Here is a 16,259-nt window from a genome sequence, read left to right as displayed (position 1 = left end):
TAGATGCATTGTTCTCTGTGGTGACAGGGTCCCCGAGGAGAGCGAGGACCCCAAGGGAACTTGGGTGAGAAAGGTGACCAGGTGAGTGGTGGCAGGACCCTATCTAGCTGTCCTCCCCCGATGGTCACCCTCATGTACAGGGGGGGAGGGGGCACAGTGACCAGCTCTAGCCTCCCACGCCCCCACCATCCTCGAGCTGTAACCTCTCACCTCATGCCCAGAGCCTCACCTGCTGGCCCTTTGGGGCAGAGCGGAGGACAAGGCCCATGACTTGAGGCAGCCTCACGCTGTCATTCTTTCCACCTGGGTAGCCAGGCAGGAGAGAGAGGGTAGCACAGCAAACTGTCCCTTGCTTTCTTCCCCTAGGGATTTCAAGGCCAGCCGGGCTTTCCAGGCCCACCGGTGAGTGCACACACAAAGCCAGCTCTGTCCGATGTGATCCCATCTTTGAGGGGCAGGCCTGGCCAGGCCAGGCTGGGTGAGGGTGGGCCTAGGGAGGGGAGCGAAGAGGCATGGGAAGAACGGAGGAATGGCCTGGGGGGGTAGGCCTGATTCCAGGAGCCAGGACCTGGAGAGCAGGGCCTCCTGGGTGGGCCCCAGCCCAGCCGCCCAGCCGCCCAGCCGCCCAGCCAGACGTAATGCTCCTGGGTGGTGTTTCTGGGAAGTCAAAACGCATCACATTAACTGTGGTGAAGCACACCCAGGAGGAAGAAGGAAGGGGAGCTGCTTTCCAGCCCCACTTTCATTCCTGCCTGCTTCTTTGTTGATTTAGGGTCCCTCTGGATTCCCAGGCAAAGCTGGAGCACCTGGCCCACCTGGCCCCCAAGCGGAGAAGGTGAGCAGGACCCCAAGTTGGCCACAGTCACAGCTCTGAGCCATCAGAAGTTCAAGGACTAATTCAGTTACATCAAGGGGGGGCAAAGAGACCTCCAGGATGAGCCCAGCAACTGCTGTAGGGCAACAGGGCCGGGGCAGACCAGTGGGCCCCTAGGGCTGACAGCTGGGCCCAGGATGCCCACCCAATGGGAGAGTGTGGGTGGGGAGGAGGCAGAGGGGTGTAGTGAGAGGTGGGCCACTAGATGCGACAGGCCAGCCCCGGCCAGCTGCAGCTCCTCCAGGGGAGGGCGAGGAGTTGAGGGAAGGAGGGAAGCACATCCAAGACTGGGCACCCTGGGCCCTTCAGCAGGAGGAGGTCTGGGCATTTGCCTTCTGGGTCTGACAACAGCAGGAAAGAAGAATGGGCCTCCTGGGAGGCCATGCTCAGGGTGTCCCCAAGGGCCAGAGAGGGCAGGCGTGGCCTGTGACCTGGTGACAAGGGTGGGAAGGAGCAGCAGTTGGGGAGTCCCCGCACTGGCCGCCCCTGGGTTTGGCTATAGATAAACTTTGGGACTAGCTCTGCCTTGCTCTGGAGGCTGACATCCTTGTCTCAGCCCATCCTCTGGGCTCTCCAGATGTGACAGGTGGGCAATGTAATGAGGCCCCAAATTGACTTCTAAGCTTGGGGTAGGGGGATCATAGCCCACAGGGAGGGGCAGGAGATCTGCAGCTTCTTGGGGAGCCTCTTTCCTCTGAAAACTGGAAAGGACTTCTAGAAGGGCCACCTTGGTCTAGGTTCTCACTGTTCGGGTGAGGAAATGAAGCCTAGAGAGGCTGGGGGCATCCCAGGGATGCACAGCCAGACAGTGACGGGGCTGAGACTTCCCTCCCAGCTCAGGAGAACCCTCAAGCCCCTGGCTGCGTCCCCCGACCCCAGAGCCAGCACCTATCAGCTATGGTTGAGGCAGTGGCGGGTGCCACCTCCCTTCACTTCTCTGTGGGGCACCCGAGTGGCGGCCCCTGCCAGAGTCTTCCGTGCGGCCTCTGCCCAGTGCAGCTTGCTCTCCTTAGGCCGGTCTTTGCAGAGACTCCCAAGCCTCTGGCCAGCGGTTCTCTGTCCCGACTCCCTGTGGGGCTGCCATTTCCTGGGGCTGTGCTGACCCCTCCTGGTAGCTGGTGGTGAGCCACCCAGAGTCCTTCCCCCCCCCCACCCCCCTGTGGGGTCTCTAGCTGGATCCCTTCCCCTTGGTGACCCCCACAGCCACCGCTCCAGGTCAGCCACCCTCTCCCCACTGGGGAAATGCTGCCGCCTCCCCACTTAGCTGCCTGCCTCCCCCTCTCTTCTCTGATAAACATTCGAATTCACACGTTCGCTCTCATCATTCCCCTGCTTTGAACCATCAGTGGCTCCCCAGTGCCCGTAGTGGTGTTTTCAGACTTCATTTTGTAGTCCCCAAGGCTTTTTGTCACACAAAATCTCATATGAATGCTCAGTCTATAAAACAGATGCAAGTGGAGCTGCTCTGGCTAAGGCAAGGGTAGGGGTCCTGGAGTCCCACCCCCTTGGCCTCTACTTTGTGCCCCCAGCCTCTCTAGGCTCCTCCAGGAACCCTCAGGCCCTGAGAAGTACAGTTTGAAAACTAACGGTCGGTTTGATAAAATCTAGTACAGGGTTTCAGGGCCCTCCTCCAGTCTCCTCTCCGCCCCCCACCCCCATCACACGGGCTCCCCAGACACCCCAGCTAGACCAGGCATGTGAACACCGCCAAATCTTTATCCTTCTCTGAAGTCCTCTGTGGCATGCCCTTTTCTCCTAAACCTACCCAAATCCCAGCCGTCCTTCAGAGCCCAGCACCTGCTAACTCTTCTGTGACAGTTTCCCTGCCCCCGACCAGAGTGAGCTGTTCTCTCTCCCCAACTCCCAGGGCCCCTTACTCACACAAGGCAAATCGACTGTTGCAATGCCCTCGATGGTCCTGGGCCTGTGACTCTTGCTGGACTGTGAGCTCCTCGAGGGCAGGGCCCACCCTTTCGCCATCTGGGGGAATCAGAGGCCACATAGTGGTTGGCACCTTGCTGGGATCAATGCACCTTGCTGGGATCAATGTGAATTGAATGTGTGCCCTCACTTCAGCCCACATTACTGAGCACCCACCAGGCCAGTCCTTGGTCAACCCTGAGGAAGGTGCTGGACACAGAAGGCTCTGTTTCTTCTTCGTGGAGCAGTGCAGAAAGGGGGATGCTTGGCAGATGAAGACAAACTTTCACGGGGGAGTGGTGTGTGGGATACAGCCAGTTAGGCCAGAACCGAACTGGGGTTCGAAGCCAGCTGTCCTGACTTCCAGTAGTCACCAGCCCCTGTGGCTGGGGTCTCTTGTCCTGCTGGTGTGTGTCAGTGGGAGGGAGGGGGGCAAGGCCCCACTGACTTTGCTGGGGGGGCTCATTTCCAGGGCAGTGAAGGGATTCGAGGTCCATCAGGCCTGCCTGGTCCCCCTGGACCACCAGGATCTCCCGGGATTCAGGTGAGCGTGTGCCCGCTTAGCCTGACAGGTGTGTGTGTGTATGTGTGTGTGCTCATGCACGCATGTGTGTGTGTCTGTGTGTGTGTTTAGGGGTAGGAGTTGGGTGAGGGGTGGAGGGGGTGAAGAGGGTGGAGGGGCTGGGTTAGGCCTCCCACCTCCTAGGGCTCCAGCACAGGCGTGCAGGAATGCCTTTTTCCCATTTCCAGGGCCCTGCCGGTCTGGATGGTCTGGATGGGAAGGACGGCAAGCCTGGCGTGAGGGTGAGATGGTGGGCCCAGGAGGGCACCCCCTTCCTTCTACCTCCTTCTCCAAGAGCCAAAGTCAAGGGAACCCTGATGAAGGGAATTGAATTCCACTGCCCCACACCTCTTTCAGGAGGTGCCCCACCTTCCCTTGGTCTGCCTCTCACCACAGCCCACTTCTCTGATGGCACCAGAGCCCCCTGATTTCTCTGTTCTCCCAGTTGCCTTAACCAGGTTGGATGAGCTGGGTCTCACCAAAGGCAGGCAGTGAAGGGAGTAAATGTATACCCAGAAACTCAATCAGCTGAAGAAACTAGGCTGGGTGTCAGAAAGAATAGGCTGCAGACAGGGAAGGACTTGAGTGGCCCTGGCTCCTTGGATCTGATTTTGCTGGGGCATCTGAAAAGGATGGGGCCATGGCAAAGGGCAGAGCATCAAGGTCAACCACCTTCTGTACCCAAAAGAAGGAAAACTGAGGTTCAGAAAGGGACGGGGATTCACTCAGCGTGCACAGCCAGTCAGAGGCTGAGCCCGGCTTGGAATCGTCCCTGTGCCCCACATGACAATCCCTCCATCCTGGGAGAGCTGGGGGAGGGGCTGGAGAAAGGGGGAGACTGGTGAATGAGTGGGTACAAGCTGGACAAAGCTCTTGTCTCAGTGCCCCTGGTCTCTTTCCCTAGGGGGACCCTGGTCCTGCTGGCCCCCCCGGACTCATGGGACCCCCGGTAAGTTGAGCTGCAGGAAGGAGCTGGGAGCTGGGAGGTTCCAAAGCTGGATGGGTGCCCTGATGGGTGGGGCAGCTCAAATCCACATCCCCTGTGGACATGTTATGACTTTGGATGGATTTGACTTGTTTTACCTGAGGAAAGAGGAGTGGGAAGTGGCCTCTGCTTGAGGTGAGGGACGTGGCAGCTCCTGCTTTTTCTTCCAGGGCTTCAAGGGAAAACCGGGCCATCCCGGCCTCCCAGGACTGAAGGTAAGGGCCTGGTGACTTCTGCCAACCCGGTTTTCTCGGCTTTTCTCAAGGTCTGACACCGGGCAGATGCGGCAGTCTGGCCGGAGTGGAGTGCCACCTGACCCTTGGCTAAGATGCCGTCCCAGCATCCAGGCCTTCTGAGGCCACCGGTGCCTGGCAGACTGGGTTGGGGCTTTGCCATCTGCCAGCCCGAGGGCATCAGAGAGCCCCTGGCCAAAGCCGGGGCATGTGGCAGGACTCCTCTGATGTGGGGTCAGCTTGGGGTTGTGGGAGCCAAATGGCGGTCTGGTGAGACTCAGTCGCCCCTCTCTCCTCCAGGGTGACTGTGGAAAGCCTGGTCCCCCGGGCAGCAGTGGCCGCCCCGGAGCAGAGGTAAGGGCCCGGGGTCTATGCATGCTGCCTTTAGACAGCCCTTGGGTTCTGCTGAGTCCAGGACGCAGCCACTTCCTCCCCCTTCGCTGGCAAAGTGGCAGCCTCCTCTCCTTGCCTTCTGGGGGAGGTTTTGCCCAACACTGCACATCTTGACCTTCCTCCTCTTAAGTTTATAACCAGTTTCCTCTCCCTATGGGCTATTGGGTTATTAACCCATAAAGGCCTGGGCTCTACCTTCCCCCTCCAGCCATACTCATGGGCAGGGCTGGTCCCCTGTCCCCAGAAGGCTTAGGCCTAGAGGCCAGGACTCAACGCAGCTCTTCTGGCCATTGGTGTTCCACCTGCCGTGCTCAGCGTTCTCCTACCTCACAGCCTGTGTGTGTAAGTCTGTTTCTGTGTTGTTTCTTCCTCTTTCTCCCTCCTGCAGGGTGAGCCTGGTGCCATGGGACCCCAGGGAAGACCCGGCCCCCCTGGCCACGTTGTGAGTTACTCTGTTTTCGTCTCTGTCTCTGTGAGAGTTCAGACTGCGTTGGGCTGGGTGGTCGTGGGCAAGCTGGTGATGACCCGAAAGAACTGACCGCAGCAGCAGTGCCAGCCACGTAGAGCAGTAAGGGGCTCTGGGCTCACCCATCCAGCGGTTCCCCGGCTTTTCGCCATTTTCTGGGCACATTCGAGTTTGCTTATCAAACAAAGATCATTCAGTTATTCAACAAGTAATTATTGAGCACCTGCTCCACACCAGGCACTGTTCCAAGCCCTGGGCTACGGTGAGATAGACAAGGTCCCCTGATCCCAGAGCTTCCACACAGGCACAACAGACAGATTAACGCGGAAGGATCAGGCAGTGATGTGCTGTCATAGAGGGCCTGGGAGGCGACTTTACGGGAGAAGTGGCCTTTGAGCAGAGGCCCGAATGACAAGAAGGAGCCAGCTGTTGAGCAGTCTGGTGGAAGAGCATCCTGGCAGGGGTGCATCTGCTGCAAAGGGCCTGAGGCAGGGAGGGCTTGGGGAGCTTCAGAGTCAGCGTGGCGGGAGTGGAGTCCGAGGAGGGTGTGAGTGGGAATGGGAAAGCTGAGCTGGGAGAGGACCTGATGCAGATGGTGGAGGACCTCGGGGGCATGGGCAGGAGGGGGTTGGGTGCGCAAATGACATCAGAGATATCAGCGGAGGGATGATGGCGGCGGAGCTGGTGGCAGTGGACAGATCCCGCAAGTGTCTGGAGGTAGATAGAGGACTTGCTCATGACCTGGATGGGGAGGGGGCAGGAGGCGGTAGAAGGAGAGGAATCGAGGACGACTCCTGTTCGGTTCGGCTCGGGCAGCTGGGTGAGTGGGTGGTGTATTTACTGAGAAAGGGTGACTTGGAGAGGATGTTTATTAAGCAATAATGGCTTTCCCGTCTACTTTACTCATCTGTAACACAGATGACTGCCAGTGGGCGTCTTTGATCAGTGTGACCATGCCGAGCTGGTGGGGTTCCAGAGAGCCCTGTTGAGGCTGGCTGTACACTTTCCAGAAGGCTTTTGGAAATGTTAAGAATAGTGCAGAACCCCCAAAAAAGGAATTCTCGGGTCCTCATCACTATTTTTATGGATCTCAAGGTGTCCAGAGACCTTGGATTGGGGACCCCAGGTCTAGTCCGGTCCCCTCCACGTTACAGATGAAAGAAGGAGTCACACACTCTGAATTGTGTCCGCATCGGAGACCCCCTGGGGGGTTGGGGTGTGTGCAGGATTCCTCTTCCCGCCTCTGTCCATCCAGCCCAGCCCCCTGCTGTGTGCCAGTCTCGGTGCTGGACATTCCTGCCTTAGGAGGCTTGAGATGAGTAGAACAGAGCCTGTGCCTTTGGAATTTTCCATCTGGGAGCATGGAGGGAAGTGCTCTGAGAGAGACCTGTGTGCCCTGGGGTTCAGAGAAAGTGTAGCTCTGACCACCAGGGCGGTGACATTTGAGCTGAGCCTCAGGGGCAGGCTGTGGAGAGATAGGGCAGGCGGGAGCCCTCCTGCATGTTTCAAGCTCATCGCCCTCCAGCAGTAGGTGAGCGGCAGGAGACCAGGGAGCTTGGGGCTTCTCTGTGAGGATGTTGGAGTTGGTGCTGAGCCCTTGCCCCTCACCCCCCAGCTGCGCAGAGGAAAGCTTCTGGTCTCTGCTCTTCCCAGAGAACAGAAGGAAGGCGGCAGGGGGTGTGTGGGGGTACTCAGAAGACACCCAGGCCCACGTAGCATGTACCTTACTCCCTCTGCACTTGGCTCTGACTCCCAGATCATCCCCTCCGTGCGGGCCCCAGAGGTACCACTCGGCCTGCGGCAGGCATGAGGGTCTTGTGTGTTCAGGGCCCCCCAGGCCTCAGCTCTGGCATAGGTCAAGTGCAAGAGCAGAAGGAAGGAGGGTTTGGGGAAGAGAATGGAGCAGTCATAACAAGGTTAGGGCGTGTTCTTGCTGTTGGCCCTTCGCTGCCTCCGGGGCCTTATTACTGGAGCCTCTTTCCATCCTACTGACTGGCTCTCTTTAGGGGCCTCCGGGGTCTCCAGGCCAGCCAGGCCCAGCTGGAATCTCTGCAGTGGTGAGTGGCGTGCTCCCCTTGTCCCTCCCTCCCCGGAGTTTGGCCCTGCTCTGCTGCAGGCTCCTTGCAGAGGGAGCCGGGTGGGGTGGGGGGTGAGGGCTGGAGAGCAGCGTGTCCCCAGCCCCCCTCCTTCCCTGGCATCAGCCTCTCCTGCGTCCAGACATCTCCCTCACTGGCCTGTGGTGAAGACCTTTGGAGAAGCCTGGAGGCCATCCCAGGGTCCTTCCCCAGGTTCACGCAGCGCCACCTCCCCGTGTGCGGCCTTAGGGTGGGGGTCATGGTCCCTGGCGCACAATGTCTGCCTCTGGCTGCGTGGGGTTCACTTTTCCCTCTCACCATCCCCGTCTTTTCCCCTAGGGCCCAAAAGGAGACCGAGGATCCACTGGAGAAAGGGGCCTTTCAGGTCTTCCGGGCCAGCCTGGTCCCCCTGGACACCCTGGCCCCCCGGTAAGACCCTACATCTTGCGGCACAGCCCGGGGGAAAGGGCCAGTGGGCTTTGTCAGTTGCATGCAGCCCTGCACTTCTGGGGTCTCCAGGGAAGGGGAGGCATTTAGCACAGACGATGGCAGCTTGGAGATTGTGCCTGAGGATCACGTCCTATTTAGAAAGAAGGACAAGCTGTACAAGCCAGCACTGGGCCGACCACACAGCAGACCGCTGCTTCCAGCCGTGCACCGCTGTACAGATCCCCCCACTAGGTGTCGGACAGGGGAGACTGGCCCCTGTTCCACCCCCGCCCCCTCCCCAGGGGAGTCTGTTGGTAACCACAGAAAACCTGTAAATGTCAGGCACCAGAAACGCTGCGCTACCGCTGGAGCTCTTGCAACAGCTCAGAAACCACTCCTTAGTTTCAGCTAGAGTTTATACTAAGAGCTGTGATATATTGGTCACTGACAATGTGCTGAATGGTGACCTACAAATGTGCTTGACATTTTGTCATTTAATCTGTACCACAACCCTGTTTAGTAGGTCGGATTGTCCCCATTTTACAGATGAGGAAACCAGGGCTCAGCAAGGTTAAGTAGGTTGTCCAGAGTCACACAGCTAGTGAGTGCAAGAGGCCGCCTGACTCCAGAACTTGCGTCCGGAGCCACTCTGCGATACTTTCTCTTTCAAAGATTCCAGACAGGTGGCCACATCAGGTGGAACTGACTGCCAGTCTCAGGGATGAAGAATCTCCTCGGGGACTGAGGCAGGGACCCATGTCTCCTAGTCCCCAGGTCAGGGTGTTTTCCACCCAAGCAGACTTCCTGCTGGGGAGCAGTAGCAATGCCCCTGGGGCTGGTGCCCTGGAATGGGGTGGATGACTCTAGCCCATGCAGGAGTAATCGGACGGGCCGAGTCTTGCCTCCAACTCATCTGATTCCTGCTGCAGACCCTGGGCAGGCAGGTCCCACCAACCCTCCATCCCTCCTGCCTACAGGCTCAGGAGCCTCCAGGGTCCCCGGATGAATCTGTCAGTTGCCTTGCAATCACAGATTCCTTTTCCCTAGCATCCCACTAGAAATGGGCAGGGCCCTGGAAGCAGCCTCTCCTGTTTTGGGGAGGGAGTGGACACTAGGCTGCCCTGGCCAATCTCTGCGACCTCATCAAGGCCAGAGATTCAGAGTTCACACCTTCATTCAGCAAACACTGAACATACACTCAGAGCCAGGGAATGTGCGAGATGCCAGGATCTCAAGCAAAGAGCAGGGCAGGTGCAGTCTGCTCTTCCCCCATAGAGCTCAGTCAGTGGGGCGGCCGGGAGCAGGCTGGAGGGTGGGGTGGGGTCTAAGTTTCCACAGCCTGTGCCTGGAGCGTCGGGGGGAGGTGGGGAGGATCGTGACTCCTCGGTGGAACTGGGGCTGGCCATGCCTGGTGGGCGAGGTGAGGCATGAAATGCCCAGCTGGCTTGGCACTCACCACAGCTCCATTGCTCTCTACTCCCCAGGGTGAACCTGGTGCAGATGGTGAAGCTGGCAAAGAGGTACCGTTGTGCTGGGCTCCTCCTTTTCTCTTGGGGATGCTGCTTCTTGCTCTTAGCTTCGCCCTGACCCCTCTTCATTCATTCAGTAAATGCTCCCTGTATGCACAGACTATCTCTGGACAGATATACAGGAAACCAGTGCCCTTGTTCTTCTGGGGAGAGGGACTGGGGACTAGGGGAAAAGGATGAGAGTGAGCCTTGCTTTTCACTCTTTTTTTTACCGTATACTTGGTCAAAAACAGCCAATAATCATAATAATACTCCAAATAAACATTCTTGGGCACCAGCTCTAGCCAGGCCCTCCCTTTCATTCTGACTTCTCACCTCTTTTGGTCCGTGACAAGAGACCCAACCAACACGATCATACACGGCCACACCCCAGGAACATGAGTCTCCCTTCCAGATGTCCCCGCTCTTGTTGGCAGGGAGGTTGACATCCTTTCTCACACAGAGCCCAGGGGACACGGCCTGGGGACCTAACACTGTGGGAGGTCCTTTCACGGCACCTGTCTTTCCCAGACAGCTTGGAGACGCTGCCCAGACTTGACCCCTGACTTTTGCTTTCTTCTAGGGACCCCCTGGAAAACAGGGAATCTACGGACCCCCTGGTCCAAAGGTGAGTGGGCACCGGCCGGGTTTGAGAGGAGAAGCTCATGAGTTGATTAAGCTCAACTCTAAGCTCTGACTTTAGCCGTGGAGAGGAGACACAGGAAGGCCAGTGGGCAGGGAAGTATGTGGGCAGAACCTGGATCAACCTCGTCTCCGACAACTTCTCACGAGGGGCTGTTCCAAGGTTCACTCACTCCTGATTGATTGATTCATTCATTCATTCATTCTGCGAGCATCCGCTTGGCCTTGCTTACCCGCCAGGCCCTCTGTCCTAGCCTTGGGCAAACAGAGGTCCCTGAACAAGAGGTGCCCACTTAGTTCAGTCACACGTACACTGGAGCGTGGCAGGTTTTACTGAGGAAGATTAGACGTAGCACCGTGGGATCAGAGGGAGGGAGCAATCAGCTCAGCTTAGGGCGTCAGGGAGGCTGCACAGAGAACAGGGACATTTCAGCTGAGTAGGAGGAGTGCACCGCGGAGAGAGGAGGGGAAGGCAGTCCAGGCACGGAGGACTAAGACACATGGCCGAGTCAGAATTACAACCAGTGAGGTGTGGCTGGAGGTGCAATGAGGCTGGAGAAGATGTGGCCAGGACCGCATCATGAATGGCCTTGAATGCCTGGCCAAGGAATTAGACCTTTATCCTGAGGGCAGCTGGGAGCCATCAGAATTTCTAAGTAGGGAGTAACAACATGAAAACTGTCCTTTAGAAGGACTGCTTTGGGGGCAGCGACATGGGGCAACCTGTCAAGATCCTGTGCACAGTCCAGAGGGAGACGCTGGGGGCCAGGTAGGGGGCTGAAGACAGGAGCAGATTGCTGAGACATCGTGAGGTAGACTTGACAGCATTCGGCAATGCTGGACTGTGACTTCCTGTCCTTGCAGGGTGACCCGGGACCTTCAGGGCAGAAGGGCCAGGCAGGGGAGAAGGGAAGAGCTGGCATGCCTGGCGGGCCTGGCAAGAGTGGCTCCATGGGACCTTCTGGGCCGCCGGGTCCTGCAGGAGAGAGAGGCCACCCTGGATCTCCAGGACCTGCGGGGAGCCCTGGTCTGCCTGGGGTGCCTGGCTCCATGGTAAGGCGGGGAGGCTGGCAGCCATGGGCACTGGCCCACAGAGCAGGCATGCGGGGTAGAGCGTGGACCATTTTAGAAGCTCTTGCTGACACTCTACAGGAAAGAGCGTGACCCCCTTATGGGTGGTTCTTAACTGTGTGGGCGTGTTGAGGGGATTGGGGACCCTTTCCCCAGAAAAATGCACTGACTCTCAAAATGTTTTGTACCACTTTAGGGGGTTAGGACAGTGGGTTAAGTATCTGTGGGAGGCTCCTGGGACCCTTGCCTCCCTCCCCATCCTTTACTTCCATGAAGTCCATCCCCAGGGGAGATGAGCCCCAGGCTTGGAAGTATAATTGAGGCAGGTTTCTTCTCTTTCCTCAGGGAGACATGGTGAATTATGATGAAATCAAGAGGTTCATCAGACAAGAGATCATTAAAATATTTGACGGTAATTGGCAGCTGGCTGGGTGGCAGTGGGTGCTGCTCGCCCTTCCCAGCTGCTTCTCCACCCCGCCCCGGACTCCTTTTCCTTAGAGCTCAATATCCACCTCCCCCCGCACCCCTATTTACCTTGCTCTCCCACTTACAGGCATATGTTCAATTAGGCTTCAGCCTTTCCTGCCACCTGCTCTGTTCAGAGACAGAATGATTCCCTCCTGCCCTCCCCAAGCCCCTGCTGGAGCAGAGGAGACAGACGAGAAAATTGATATCAAATGAGTCTGCATAGAGTGAGCTCTAAATAAACGGGCAAGCAGCAGCTCTAAGAAGGCTGCTGTGGTTTCATTTTAAGCTTTTTTTCCTGTTCATTTGTTTGTCCAACATTGACAGGCTAGGGACTGGGGAAAACATGGACCTTTCCGGAAGGGGCTAGACATCTTGCTTGGGAAGCAGACCTTGAATGCCAAGCAAGGAGTCTGGACTTTATTCTGAAGCCAGTGGTGAACTCAGGAAGGCCATTGGAGAAGAGAGATGCTGTAATCAGATCTGTGCTTCAGGAAGCTCACGGTGGAGAGCGAGGAGCGAGGTGGGGCTAGGGCACAGGAGACCACTTAAGAGATCCACCCACACGTTCCTTGCTCTGACATCCCTCTGAAGAAAGGCTGTCTTGGATTCCATGCTGGGGGCCTGTCTGTAGCATCTGCAGTCGTTCTGAGTCCCTGGGGGGCACCCTGTGACCTGTCCCTGACCTTTCTTACAGAGAGGATGGCTTACTACACCTCCAGGATGCAGTTTCCCATGGAGATGGCAGCAGCTCCGGGACGACCAGGGCCCCCAGGGAAGGACGGTCCCCCGGGCCGGCCAGGTGCCCCGGGATCACCTGGGCTCCCTGGTCAGATTGGCAGAGAAGGTCGGCAGGGCTTGCCCGGGTTGAGAGGTAGGTCTGCCGTCCCGTTACTGAGGTGCATACCTAGCTCTTGGGGGCAAACATGAGCATTGCATGAGGTCTGTTGTGAATGTGGCATTTGCGTGTATACGTGTTTCAAATAATCCTGCTGGGTGTGTCATTGTTCGACTCAGGGATGGGGCCTCTTATTTTATTTCTTTTGTTCCAGGATTGCCTGGTACCAAAGGTGAAAAGGGAGACACTGGTGTTGGCATTGCAGGAGAAGTTGGTCTCCCCGGCCCCCCAGGTAGGAAAAGCCAGCCTTTGAGACCATGAATCTGGAGCAGTTGAGATCGCCTTTCTTTATGTTCCTTCTATAACACATAGTTGTGTAGAACCTGAAGTAACCACACCATCATTTAGAGTAATGCCACTGCGTGTAAGATACTCTACGAGGGCGTGTGTGAGAGTGTGCGTGGGGAGGGGAGCGGGTGTTGGGGATGCAGTGGAAGACCCAGTGCCTGCCCGCAAGTCCTAACCTGGGCTAGCACCATGCAGTGGAAGAGAGCTCGATGTGGTGGGGCCAGGGAACGCAAGTCCAGTTCCTGCTCATCCTCTTACTGGCTCTGTGACCTTGACGGGCCTAAGAGAGAAATGACTAAATCTTGATAGCCTGGCTCTGAGATGTAGCTTCACCACTTACCAGGTGGGTGACGTCTTTGAGCCCGTATCCTCGTCTCCAGAATGAGATAATAGTTTCTTTCTCATGGAATTGTTGTGAAGATTCAATGAATAATGCAGAAGAAGCACTTGTCTTGTGCCTGGCACGTGGAAACTCTGAATAAAACTAGCCAGTAGTATTACTGTTATCGTTAAACTAATGTAAGGATCAGATCAGGTCTTCATGAAAATATGGTGCAACCGGAGAAATATTTATCGAATGTAAGGTATTATTTACCATGACTATTATGTTTTCTTTTCTTGTGATCCGGGTTTCCTGATTTTCCTTCTCTGACTTCTTCCTCCCTAGGTCCTCAAGGTCCTCCAGGATATGGCAAGATGGGTGCAACTGGGCCGATGGGCCAGCAAGGCATTCCTGGCATCCCTGGCGCCCCAGGCTCCATGGGCCCACCGGGCAAGGCCGGCCACTGTAACCCCTCTGACTGCTTTGGGGCCATGCCAATGGAGCAGGAGTACCCACCCATGAAAAACATGAAGGGGCCTTTTGGCTGAAATCACCATTTCCATCAGATGAAGGACTCCATTGGGAACAAATGGCTAAAACTTATAGGATTCTGGATGGGTTGTGAATGTTTTGGGTTTTTAAGTGCTATTAATATTTTTTTATCAATAAACAAAGAAACAAAACTATCTGCAATCTCACTTCCAGTGGGGTCTCTCTGGGGCTGCAGCTGCATCTCCCTGTCATCCTCCTCTTGTCACTTGGTCCCAGGGTCAAAAGAGGGCATTTCCTTCATCGTCTGTGGTCAACCAGTCAAGCTGTGGGATGCTGCTGTATAGGGGGCCCCCAGCTCAGCTCTCGTCTCCAGATACTTCTGAGTCAACCTTTGGGCCTCTGGACCTTGTGTCCTATCCTTCATGGCACACTTCTCCAAGTCAGAGACGGGGCATCGCTCAGCCTCTTCCCATGGGGGAGCCAAAGGTGGGTTTGAAGACCCTGCTTGCAGCTCATAAAGGCCCCTCCCTATTTGCTTCCCTTAAGAAACCAGTGTTGGGTGCCCCACCCACCTCTTCTTGGGTGTGACCCAAAGCCAATCCAGGTGCACCTTGGGAACTGCCACTTGCTGCTGAGGTGCACTCATCTGCCTGGCGGCACCTCCAAGCACACACGGTTCTCTTCTTGCTGCTCCAGTAATTCCATGATTAGAAAGCCTGTGCAAACAGGAGGAACGATAGGTCGCAGCCCCTGGCCCAGGCAACGAGGGACTGCTGCTTCTTCAGGAAATGACATGGAAACTCCTGCCTGTACCAGTGCATGGCCCTGTCACCAGCTCTCCTGGACGACGCATGACATCTTTTGTTATTCTTTGTTAATCTAGCTCGTGTGGTGCTTTTCCTGTACCTCTTAGTCTAGGCCTTCAGACACAGATTGCATCAGTGCAAAGGGGTCATGGGCAAGCCACGATCAGATCTGAATTCATTGTCCTCAAAGTCCACTGGGACTTTGCAGATCTATCTGCTGCCTCCTTCTCCATATGTAAAAAGGCTAGGAAGAAAAAGGAAAACAGACAGCAAGTTGAATATTACAGAAGCATTCTATCTCAAGCTTCTTCCTTTTCTGCTTTTCAGATCTCTTGTCCTGATGGGCTGGTTGCTCTGTGAGAAATCAACAGGGCACATCCAGAGGGACTTCCAAAGAAAGGTTTTTTACTGGCCCCAGCTTTCTGGAAGGTTTATTCAAGTTGGATAAACTTCAAAGGGATCACAGAGCAGGCTGAGAAATGTACCCAGAGTCCAGATGCTTATCCAAACTGCCTGAAGCCTTCAAACTGGCCGTAAAATCTCTCCTGAGCTGGCATTTCCAGCACAGTTTTGAAAATTCCCTTCTCCCATTGAGCCCCCAATACCGAGAGCTTTTCAGAACCTTTGCCCTATTTTTTTTCCTGCCAGGGGCAGAGGTGTGCCAATGGCCAGGGAAATGAAATCAGGCAGACTCCTGAGTGTGCCAAGTGCCTCACATGATGTTTCTAAAGGAGCCAATTCTTATTTTATCTCTCACCAGCAATTCTCAGTTAACCCTGAGTCTAACATAAAACATTAAAAAGCAAACTCATCCTCTTTGCATTGAAGTAGCAGCCAGTTTTGGACAGCGGATGAGGACAGATGTTAAAGTGCTCCCATTGGAAGGCCAGCTTCCTTTCCACCCAGTCTGTGAAGCACTAACCGATGATGGGCCTCGTGATAAGAAGCACGTTGGTGTGAGTAGAAAGAAAGGGAAGCAAGGACCAGCTAGCTGTTGAATTGAGCAGGTTGGCTTTGAAGGCCAGAGGGGGAAAATCGCTATGAGGAAACATCAAACTCAAGCCCTCTGAGGACCACCAGGGAACCAATCCTTAGAGAGTAAATGATGTTTTCTTCACTTTTCTTCTTGAGTCAAATTCATACTACTCTTAGGGGGCTCTGCGACAGGCTAGGTTTAAGCTTTCGTGATTTGAGTGTTTGTCTCCCTGGAGTTTGAAATTGCTGTATTCTCTTGGACCATGAAGAACCAGATGGAAAGCTGAATTTTATAGTCTCTGTTACCATGGTCAGCAAAAAAAAAAAAAAAAAAAAAAAAAAAAAAATCCATGGATTTTGCTGGTAAGTTCAGGAGCTGGGTAAGCTTTTAGAGAAAGGAAGGAGGGGTGCACCCCTTCCCCTCCTTTCAGGCAGCTCTCTCACTTTCCCGTCTTCATTTCTTAGTGTAGTTATTCCAGCCTTTGAAGGCAACACACAGATCATTCAGATTGGCAGTATCTAACTTGATGAGTCCATTTCCTCTTTCTACTTTGTGCTCAAACTGTACCAGGCTCTGGGGATTCAGAGGCAAACTAGACAGACAGGATCCCCGCCTCCACAGTGTCTAGGCGGAGAGCAGAGAGTTAAACAAGCAGTTACAATAACGTGGGATGATGGGGCAGTACCAGGCGCCAGGGGAGCACAGAGCTGAGAGACCTAAACTTGTCTAGACAGAGATCTATGTAGGCAGAGGGAACAGCACATGTCAAGGTCCAGAGATGACTGAGGACAGCACGCTGAGTGATGAGAGACAGTGCATGTGGTTGGAATGTGGAGTGCGAGCGGGAGAGACAG

General features: G+C 55.6%; 1 protein-coding gene across 5 annotated transcripts in view; it reads left to right on the top strand.

Moving 5' to 3' along the window:
- Positions 1-13,814, top strand: part of COL16A1 (collagen type XVI alpha 1 chain) — a 50,837-nt gene extending 37,023 nt beyond the window's left edge. For all 5 annotated transcript variants that reach the window (XM_024766909.1, XM_024766906.1, XM_024766907.1 and 2 more), the window contains 18 exons: positions 28-81; positions 367-402; positions 773-835; positions 3,267-3,338; positions 3,545-3,598; positions 4,261-4,305; positions 4,512-4,556; positions 4,875-4,928; positions 5,356-5,409; positions 7,440-7,490; positions 7,848-7,937; positions 9,422-9,457; positions 10,029-10,073; positions 10,952-11,140; positions 11,504-11,570; positions 12,321-12,497; positions 12,676-12,753; positions 13,477-13,814. In XM_024766909.1, the coding sequence (XP_024622677.1) occupies positions 28-81; positions 367-402; positions 773-835; positions 3,267-3,338; positions 3,545-3,598; positions 4,261-4,305; positions 4,512-4,556; positions 4,875-4,928; positions 5,356-5,409; positions 7,440-7,490; positions 7,848-7,937; positions 9,422-9,457; positions 10,029-10,073; positions 10,952-11,140; positions 11,504-11,570; positions 12,321-12,497; positions 12,676-12,753; positions 13,477-13,679 (1,413 nt within the window). In that variant the 3' untranslated portion in view covers positions 13,680-13,814. The remainder of the gene's footprint in view (positions 1-27; positions 82-366; positions 403-772; positions 836-3,266; positions 3,339-3,544; positions 3,599-4,260; positions 4,306-4,511; positions 4,557-4,874; positions 4,929-5,355; positions 5,410-7,439; positions 7,491-7,847; positions 7,938-9,421; positions 9,458-10,028; positions 10,074-10,951; positions 11,141-11,503; positions 11,571-12,320; positions 12,498-12,675; positions 12,754-13,476) is intronic.
- Positions 13,815-16,259: the final 2,445 nt, after the last annotated feature.

The sequence above is a fragment of the Neophocaena asiaeorientalis genome, unplaced genomic scaffold (genome assembly GCF_003031525.2).
Source record: "Neophocaena asiaeorientalis asiaeorientalis breed wild unplaced genomic scaffold, Neophocaena_asiaeorientalis_V1.1 scaffold79, whole genome shotgun sequence".
Taxonomy (NCBI): Eukaryota; Metazoa; Chordata; class Mammalia; order Artiodactyla; family Phocoenidae; genus Neophocaena; species Neophocaena asiaeorientalis.
Note: the sequence above shows the minus strand (reverse complement) of the source record. Positions and strands in the feature narration are given on the sequence as shown.